At 45.0% G+C, this 10,135-nt stretch overlaps 1 protein-coding gene across 1 annotated transcript in view; it reads right to left on the bottom strand.

Annotated features, from left to right (window-relative positions):
* DEPDC5 (DEP domain containing 5, GATOR1 subcomplex subunit) overlaps positions 1–10,135 on the bottom strand; it is a 141,116-nt gene that overhangs the window by 89,371 nt on the left and 41,610 nt on the right. The window contains exons 11-15 of the mRNA XM_006147962.3: positions 9,702–9,771; positions 9,094–9,166; positions 5,153–5,256; positions 3,621–3,695; positions 168–302 (exon numbers count right to left, since the gene is read on the bottom strand). Coding sequence (XP_006148024.1) covers positions 168–302; positions 3,621–3,695; positions 5,153–5,256; positions 9,094–9,166; positions 9,702–9,771 — 457 coding nt within the window. The remainder of the gene's footprint in view (positions 1–167; positions 303–3,620; positions 3,696–5,152; positions 5,257–9,093; positions 9,167–9,701; positions 9,772–10,135) is intronic.

Genomic DNA, 10,135 nt, shown 5'->3' with positions numbered 1-10,135 from the left:
CTGATGTGACCACGGGACTCTGTCACCTGACATGCACTGATATCCCCAGGCCTCCTGACACACGGGGTACCTCATGGAGCTCCTGACGCTCCTAGAAGTCAGTGAGAACAGAGTTCTAAGGGCAGGGCATGTGGAAGCACACGGAGACCACAGAGAGGGAGTGTTACCGTTGTCGATCATGCGCTGCTTGGTCAAGATCATGAGCAGCCGGTCGACTTCAAAGACACCCACCCCGGGCGTGATCACCACAGACATCTGCCCCGTGCGGTCGAAGTTGCGATTGATGTAGTGCTTGTCGAACACTTGAAACAAAACAAAAATTCCTGTTATGATGGTTCCTGTGAGAAACCAGCCACTAGTAAACATCTCTGCGATCTCTCAGCGTTGTGTCCGCGTTTCTCTCCAAGCGCTCTCACATTCTACAAGGGTTAGTCACATGCACGTCCATCTTCCTCGTTCACATTGAGAACTGCCTGAACAGAGACCTAAGTTCCCATTACCCTTGTTAATCCATCTCAGTGCTTACCCCTTGCCCTGTGCAGACTTCAGAGCCTGAATTTCGTGTTGCTAGTTAATTTGCATGTTTGTGCGTGTGCTGCTGGTCTTAGACAAGGTCTCACTGCTGTGATCTTCCTTCCTTAGAAGCAGGACCTGTTGGTTTTCAGACAGGCTCCCGCTGTGTTGCCCGCCCTGGCCACTAGCATGAATTCTCCTGCCTCAGCCTCCCGAGTACTTGGAACTCAAGGTGCATGTGATGACACCCAACTTTTAGGGTGGGCTGAGAATCAAACCGGGGCTCCCATGAGGCCTCAGCCTACAGAACAGCAGTGTACACCAGGCGCTACCTCGGCTGGGCCAATACTGCTTAACCAAACTATTCAAAAATGAATCTGCACTGAAACTTAGTAAGAATCAAATGTGAATTTAAGACATTATTTAAGAGAATAGACAAGATGAGACCAGCAGGTGGTGTAGAGTCTAAGATGCTGGACTCCCATGTGGCCGACCATGGTTCAAGTACTGGACCTGGTGGCCAGAAAATCATGCTGGGCGCGTGTCCGTGCATGCCCGAAATCCCAAGGAGAGATTAGAGGTGAAGGGATTGCGACATGGTCATACCCCCGGGAGGTGATTTCTCACTGTCCCTCTCTCTGTCTCTCTCTGGCAAGCATATTTGGCCTATGGCAAAACAAAACAAAGAGTACATAAGAATCTTAGAATGACTTTCTAAATTTTTTTAAAGAGGTTTTTGCTAAATTTTTTAAAAGAGGTGAGCTCGCCAGAAAGACAGAGACAGAGAGACAGAAAGCGAGAAATCACCCCCCAGGGGGGGATGGCCATGCCGCAATCCCCTTTCCTCCATTTTCTCAGGATCTGGGGCACGCGTGCACACATGCCCAATGTGAGTTTAAGCCACCGGGTCCAGGACTCGAATTGCAGTCGACTACATGGGAGTCCAGCGACAGCCATTACGCTAACTGCTGGTCCCATGACTTTGTAAATTTTGCAAGTTCATTTTCATTTATGGCCTCTGAAATTCTTACTATGGAAAATCAGTGACATGTGGGGCCTGAGGGTGGCATGGTGGTTGAGGACACTGGACTCCCACACGACTGAGCACAGCTCAAGTCCCAGACCTGGACTCACCTGGCTTGCTCTCTCACTTTCCCTTGCTCTCCCTCACTCTGTCCCTCTCTGGTCAAAATAAAAAATAAATAAATGGATAAATAAAGTTAAATAAAATCATTCTTTTTTTAAAAAAAAATCAGTGACATTCAAATATAACAAAAAGATGTATTAATAAAAATCACTATGGGCTAGCTGGTAGCAAGGCAGTTGAGATGACTGACTCCGGCATGAAGGACTGCACGGTTAGTGGCCCAGTCCCAGCGGCTTGCAGAAAACATGATGGACATCTGTGCACGCACGCTCAGAGTCTCAGGAGAGAAGGAGAAATAGAAGGGAAGAGATTGCGGTGTGACCACTCCCCATGAGAGGCAGGGTACTTTCTCATTTTCCCTCTCTCTGTGTTTCTCCTTTTATTCCAGGTTTTAAAAATTTTTTAGAATTTGTTAAATTTACTTTTATTCATTGTCATTATTTAATTTATTTATTAATTTATTTATTTGAAGTTGACCAGAGAGAGAAGGAAAATGAGAAAGCAAGCTGCCAAGTCTGGGACTCGAATTGCAGTCAACCATGTGGGAGTCCAGCACCTAACCACCATGCCACTTGCCAGCCTCCTCTGTTTCTGTCTAGGGAGCACATGTGTCCTCCTGCAAATCAAAAGACACATACATACATATATAAGTAAAAGACACTGTGACTTAGAATCCTCGTGTACTGACAGCGATACCGTGAAATGACCACGCAGCCTTACTTCCCACCACTGGCGGTGCCAGGTGGAAAGCTCAGAGGAGCTGGGCTGATCAGGCTCCCTGGACTGGGAATGCGGAATTCTGGACAGAGACGAGTGACAAGGTTGCTGGGTGCCAAACGCAGCTCTAGGAATTCCTGTTGCTGTAGTTTCCAGCTTCACAAAGTCCAACATGGTCCCACAAGGTCCCACTCCAACGTGGCGTTCAAGCCTTTTCAGGATGCACAACTAAGTTCTTGCATCCCTAAAGTAAACTTCCCTTTTTCTTTAAACTAGCTGAGTAGGTTTCTGTTATCTACAAACAGTAGACCTCAACTAACACACAAATGCAGGACTAACATTCGGAAGACCTCACACCTCACTGCACACTGGTAACACGACTTCCTCTTAGAAGAGAACTGGGGATGGGCAGGGGGTCATTTTCCACTTCCTGTACTCCTTTAATACTTGAATTCTAATATTACAGTTGCTTTTATAATTTTTTTTCTAAGTACATTTTTAGGAGGCCAGGCCATGGCATGTTGATCAAACCAGCTAGATCCCATATGGCCAACAGTGTTGTTCAAATCCCAGACCTGGCAGCTTGAAAAACACACTGGGCGTGTGAGTGTGCATGCTTAAAATCCTGAAAGGAGAATGGAGGAGAAAGGACGAAGGGATTGCAACATGGCGGTCCCTCCAGGGGATGCTTCCTCACTTTCCATCTCTCTCTATTTTCTCTCTGTCTGTCTTATCTCTCTCCAGCAAGTACACACACCCTACAGCAAATTAAAAAAGGATTTTAGTGACCTAGACGCAGTTGAAGGATGAGGGACCAAATAATAAAGACAGTTTGTAGTAAAACAAAGAACCCAGCGTTTTACCGTGAGAAGCAGACAAGAACATCAACTTATTTCCCAACAGAAGACCTGAGAGCTAGATACAGACCATTAAAACCATGTGGTCAGAAGTCAGTGATTAGAGGGACCAGCAGTTAGCGTAATGGCTATGTCGCTGGACTCCCACGTAGTCGACCGCGGTTTGCGTCCTGGACCCGGTGGCTTAAAACTCATGCCGGGCGTGTGTGCGTACGTGCCCAAGATCCCGAGAGGAGAATGGAGGAGAAGGGACTGCGGCATGACCAAATCAACTGGCAAGTAGGGACATCATCAGCTGGGTCTGGGTCTTAGGGCGTTGGTACAGAAATTTCTCAGCTGCACAGTAAGCAAGCTGCAGGCTCCCTGTGGCTGGTGCCCCGACTCACCATTGAATGACAGATTGATGGCCTCTAGGTAGTTCCCTTGTGCGGAGGTAGAATTGTCTCCGTGAGGAAAGCCCTCTGCAGCAAAAGATACAAGAGAAGGAGGAACATCTCATGAAAGACATCTCTTCAGAAATAAGTGAGTGCTCTGGCTTCATAGTGTGCCTCCCCACCCATATTACAGATTTATTTTTTGGAGAGGTTTTTGCTCTAGGGTGCATGCGCTGGCCAGAAAGACAGAGAGAGACAAAGAGACAGAAAGTAAGAAATCACCCCCTGGAGGGGGGTATGGCCATGCCGCAATCCCCTCTCCATTCTCCTCTCAAGATCTCAGGCACGCATGCACACACACCTGGCATGAGTTTAAGTCACCGGGTCCAGGACTCGAACTGTGGTCGACTACATGGAAGTCCAGTGACATAGCCATTACGCCATCTGCTGGTCCCTTGTATTACAAATTTTGTTGGGGGCCAACAGATGGTATAGTGGCTAAGGCGCTGGACTCCTACAAGGCCAACTGCAGTTCAAGTCTTGGACCTAGTTGCTTGCTTTCTCTCTCTCTGGTCAAATAGAAGAATAATAAATTAAATTAAATGAATAAGTTTTAAAGAGGTTTTTGCCTTAGGGCACATGTGTTCACCAGAGAGACAGAGACAGTGAGAGGAAAAGTGTGAAATTAACCCTTATGGGGGATGGCCACACCACATTCTACTCCATTTTCCTCCCAGGATCTTGGGCACACACACACGCGCGCCTCGTATGACTTTTCAAGCCACTGGGTCCAGTACGCAAACCATGGTTGGCCATGTGGGAGTCCAGGGACATAGCCAGGACACCATCTGCTGGCTCCGAAGTGAATAAAATTCTCTCTAAAAATAATTTTTTTAAGAGAGAGTTTTGCTATAGGGCATGTGTACTCACTGGAGAGACAGAGACAGAGAGATAGAAAGCAAGAAATCACCCACGGCCAACCGTGATTTAAGTCCCAGACCTGGTGGCTTGCTTCTCTCACTTTCTCTCTCTCTTTCTCTCTCACTCTGTCCCTCTCTGGTCAAATTAAAATAAATAAATAAAGTTAAATAAAATAATTCATTAAAAAAAAAGAAAGGAAGGAAGAAAGGAAGAGAAAGAAAGAAAGAAAGAAATCACCCCCCAAAGGGAATGGCCACACTGCAATCCCTTCTCCAGTCTCCTCTTGGGATTTTGGGCACACACACACACATACACACACACACACATGCACACAAGTGCCTGGCGTGTTTTAAGCTGCTGGGTCCAGGACTTGAACCATGGTTGACTATGTGGGAGTCCAGTGACATAACCATTATGCCATCTACTGGTTCCCTCCAAAATTGTTTTAAGTGAAAAATACAAGGATGTTGAACTTACTGCATATGTAATGAACAACCACTGGATCCAACTGGAAATAGAAAGTACCCACGGCAGTAGGCAGAGACTAGTGTGCACGTCCCGGTCTCTCGGCCTCCTCCCCACACCTCCTTCCCACAGCCCCTCCCGTGGCCTGGATGTAGTACCTGCCTGTTCCAGGCGCACCAACACGGGATACTGGATGAAGAGTTTTTTAATGGTCACGAGGAGTGAAGTCCACTCTTCTCTTCGTTCATTCTGCACCACCACTCTGAAAGGAGCATCACATAAAACAGACATGGAGCAGCCGCTACATACAGGATGCCAGTGCCCTTACCCGGGTTCAAGGGGAAAAGATGGCATTCCCAGAGGTAGGGCACTCTGTCATTTAGTAAGAGAAAAATAGGGACCAGCAGATGGTGAAATGGCTACATTGCTGGACTCCCATGTAGTCGCCCATGGTTCGAGCTCCGGACCCGGTGGCTTAAACTCAGGCTGGGAGCATGTGTGTGCCCAAGATCCTGAGAGGAGAATGGAGGAGAAGGGATCACGGAGTGGCCATCACCCCTGCGGGATGATCTCTCACTTCTATCTCTGCCTCTCTCTGTCTTTCCAGTGAGCCCAAGCGTCCTATAGCAAAAACCTCGCCAAAAAATAATTGAAATAAATAAGAAAGAAATAAAGTCAAACCCATTGAAAAAATTTTAACAAAGAAATGTGACTGCACCAGCCAGTGGTGTGATTAAGGTGGCTGGATCCCACATGGTCAACTAGGCAGTTCGAGCCTCAGACCCAGTGGTTTGGAAAACATACCCTCTGCACCTGCCCCCAAAATGCCCGGGTACATGTCTGTGCCCCAAATCCCAAATGAAGACCGGAGAGGGATGCAGCATGGCCATCCTCCTTGAGGGGTGATTTCCCACTTTCCCTCTCTTTCTCTCTTGCAGAGCATATAACCCTAAAGCAAAAAAAATAACAACAACAAAAAAAAAACAAACAAAAAGAGGAACAAAAAATAATGACCCCGCCAAGTTTAAGTTGGTTTAAGAGAAAAGGACCTGAGAAAGCATTATATCTCATTGTTAAAAAGTATTTCTGTTTTGGGACCAGCAGATGGCATAATGACTAAATCGCTGGACTCCCATGTAGTTGACCACGGTTTGAGTCCCGGACCCGGGGCTTAAACTCACACCAGGCACATGTACATGCGTGCCCAAGATCCCAAGAGAATGGAGGAGAAGAGACTGTGGCGTGGCCATCCCCCTAGAAGGTAATTTCTCGCTTTCTGTCTCTCTGTTTTTCTGGCAAGCGCATGTGCCCTAAAGCAAAAACCTCTCAAAAAAAAAAAAAAAAAATCTGTTTGAACTGCAAGCTCAGATCATAAAATTTAAAAACAAAACAAAACAAAAAAATGAGCTAAAGAGATGAACAGACAATTCATAAAAGAGAAATACAAAGGCTAAGAAACATGAGAAACCACTTATTTTCACTAGTGAGAAAAATGAACATTAGGATTGGGGCCAGCTGGGGCTGGCAAGTAGCATGGTGGTTAAGGGTACTGGATTCCCACATGGCTAACTGCAGTTCGAGTCCTAGACCTGGCGATTTTCTTTTCTTTTTTTTTTTTTAGCCTGCACTTATTTATTTTCGAACAAGGTGGGGGGAGGGCTTTCCTCCTTTCCATTGGAAACTAGAAACATCCTGCAGTCTGGTTCCTAAATGGGCGTGTCCTGTCCCCTTCTGCACCCTGGGTCTAGCCGCTTCGGAGATTACAGTCGGACAAGCCCTCCGCCGGGCTTTGCGTGGCGCCGGCCTCGCTCTCAGCTGCACAGACTGTGATTTTTTTTTTCACTTTCTCTCTGTGTCTCTCTCTGGACAAATGCAAAAAAATAATAATAACAACAAATAAAGTTCAATCATTTTTTAAAAGTTATCAAAAATTGGCTAAAAAAGTTTCTATAACTTTTGTCACTCTTTGGTGCCTAAATTACAATTACAATAAAAAAAAAAAAAAAAAAAAAAGCCCAGCTGGTGTTCACAGAAATAGAGAAACACTCTGCAATGCTGAAAACCGTACGGAAGATTGGAGTTGGGTTCCTGGATCAGCCTGGACATACTGGACACACATGGCCGGTGGGATCAGGCTGGGGAGGGTGACATGTGAGGCCCTGTTGAGGGCATTTGCCTTGGTCTCTTTTGCTCATGAAAATAGTAACAATAAAAATAAAAAAAAAAAAAACTAGCTATGCAAGACTTATTATACAGGAATACTGCAACAAAGTTGAAAAGTGAAAATATACAAGTTGGCCTTTGGTGCTTGCTTGTGCTTAGGAAGGAATTAGCTACAAATAAATACATTTAAGGGGGGAAATTTAGAGGAATTGAATCAGGGATGGTCATTTGAAAGAAAAACAAAACTCATAAAAACTGTTACTATAAAATAGAAACATTTTATCTCTAAGCTTGAGGTAAGAAGTCTAACAAGTTCTTCCTCTCAGTTTAGAAGAAATAGTTTAAGAAAACAGGACTAGATCAATAACAGAGTGGTGACAGCCTTTCTCCAAGGGCTTTCTTTCTAAATCATTTATTTAATTTTTATTTATTATTATTATTTTCTAACTTGCTATAGAGCACGCATGCTTACCAGAGACAGAAAGAGGGAAAGTGAGAAAGTAAGTCGCCTGGTCCAGGACTCAATCCACCACTGGCCATGTGGCAATCCAGCACCCTGACCACCATATTACCTGCTGGACACTCTCCAAGGACATTAACAAATATGATCAGGTGATGAAGTGTGCCTATTACCAAAGAAGTTGGTTTCTAACTTAAATATAAAATCTTAATAACATAGAACCTTCGTAAACTGGGATCTGCAGATGGTGCAATGGTTACGTCTCTGGACTCCCACATAGTCAGTCATAGTTCAAGTCCTGGGCCCAATCTCAGACTCGGCATGTGTGCATGCAGATCCCAAGAGGAGAATGGAGAAGAGGGGCTGTGGTGTGGTCATCCCTCCTGGGAGGTGATTTCTTGCTTTCAGTCTCTTTATCTCCCTCTGTCTTTCCAGCGAGTGCATGCACAGTAGAGGAAAAAAAATCTATTTAAAAAAAAGTCATAGGGACCAGCAATTAGCGTAATGGCTGTGTTGCTGGACTCCCATGTAGTTGACTACGGTTCGTGTCCCAGACCCGGCGGCTTAAACTCCCATCGGGCACGTGTACGTGTGTACCCAAGATCCCAAGAGGAGAATGGAAGAAAAGGGATTGCAGCGTGGCCATTCCCCCTGGGGGGTGATTTTTCACTTTCTGTCTCTCTGTCTTTCTGGCAAGCGCACGCGCCCTATAGCAAAAACCTCTTAAAAACAAAAACAAAAACATAGCCATTATGCCTACTGCTGGTCCCAACCTGGCATGTTTCTTAAGGCATCAGGTCTGTGGTTCAAACCCACATTCGGCCATGTGGGATCTGGTTGCCTTAACCACCAGGCCAGGGAACCAGCCTGAAAAGAACTTTTTCACAATAAAACATTTGGAAGGTCTAATTGCAATGTGGTATCCTGGAGCAAAAAAAGAACATGAATGGGGGACCAGCAGTTAGCGTAATGGCTATGTCCCTGGACTCCCATGTAGTCGACCATGGTTCGAGTCCCAGACCCGGTGGCTTAAACTCACACCAGGCGTGTGTGTGCGCATGCCCAGAATCCCGAGAAGAGAATGGAGGAGAAGAGATTGCGGTGTGGCCATCCTCTCTGGGGGCTGATTTCTCATTCTCTGTCTCTCTGCCTCTCTCTGTCTGGCGAGCGTATGCGCCCTATAGCAAAAATCTCTCCAAAACAAAAGAAGAACATGAATGGGAAAACTGGTGAAGTCTGAGTTTAGTTCGTAGGAATGTGCCACTGTTAATTTCTTAGTTTTGACGAATGTAACTTGGTTTTGACATGCTCGTTAACCTTTGGGGAAATCAGGTAACGGGTATATGGGAACTCTGTGCTACCTCTGCAACTTCTCTATAAATCTAAAACTATTCTGAAATTAAAATGGTGGATTATTTTGGAAAAGGAAAGAAATCAATAAAAAAAAAAAAGGTACAGTAAAGTACCCAAACGTACTTGTAAAAATCTTCATAGAATCGCCCCTTGTGATCCTGTCGAATTGAGGCTCGGTTAATTTCAGGAAATTCATCTGAAACAGAAAATGAGGATGTGGATCAGAATGAACAGAGAAATTCGCTTCAGTCAACTATGTCTTCTGGGTTAAAGATTTGCATGCGGGACCAACAGGTGGCATGCTGATTAAGGCACTGGACACTCCCACATGGCCAACTATGGTTCGAGTCCTGGACCGAATGGTTTACTTTCTCACTTTCCCTCTCTCTTTCTGACTCTCTCTGGTCAAATTAAAGTAAGTGAATGAATAAATTAAATGAAAAACAATTCTTTTTTTAAAAAAGATTTGCACGTATGCATGCTGCAGAGATAGACAGACAGAAATAAATAAAACTGTGTCCCTAGTAAGTTCTTTTAAAGATGAATCACTGCCCATGGACTTCCTGTATCCACTAATGGACTAGGCTATTTTCTATTATATGCTTTCCTCAAAACAGAAAAGGTGAGAATGCTAGAACAGTCAAAGGGAAAGAAAGTGAAAAGGAATGGTTTGTGTTGGGGTTGGAAGATGCTTAACAAAAGATAACTATGAGGGACAAAAAGCCACTCACCAACAGATTTTGCATCATAGAAAGTTCTAGAAAACAGGACCACTGTGACTTCATGACTACAGTTCTTCTCCTAGGCATGAAGAAAGAAAAAGAAGACTCCAGTTTATTTCACTTAAGTCACCATAAAGCAACATACAGGCACAAATTACCCTTTTTATTTTTAATTATTATTTTTAAAATATTATTTAATTATATATTTTACTTATCATTATTTACTTTTTTGGAACCAGCAGTTAGCGTAATGGCTATGTTGCTAGACTCCCATGCAGTCGACGGCAGTTTGAGTCCTGGACCCGGTGGCTTAAAACTCACGCTGGGCGTGTATGCGTGCATGCCCAAGATCCCGAAAGGGGAATGGAGGAGAAGGGATTGCGGCGTGGCCATCCCCCCTGGGGGATGATTTCTCACTTTCTGTCTCTCCGTCTCTGTCTTTC

The sequence above is a fragment of the Tupaia chinensis genome, unplaced genomic scaffold (assembly GCF_000334495.1).
Source record: "Tupaia chinensis unplaced genomic scaffold, TupChi_1.0 Scaffold000226_1, whole genome shotgun sequence".
In the NCBI taxonomy this organism is placed as follows: Eukaryota; Metazoa; Chordata; class Mammalia; order Scandentia; family Tupaiidae; genus Tupaia; species Tupaia belangeri.
This window is presented reverse-complemented; position numbering and strand designations above follow the sequence as displayed.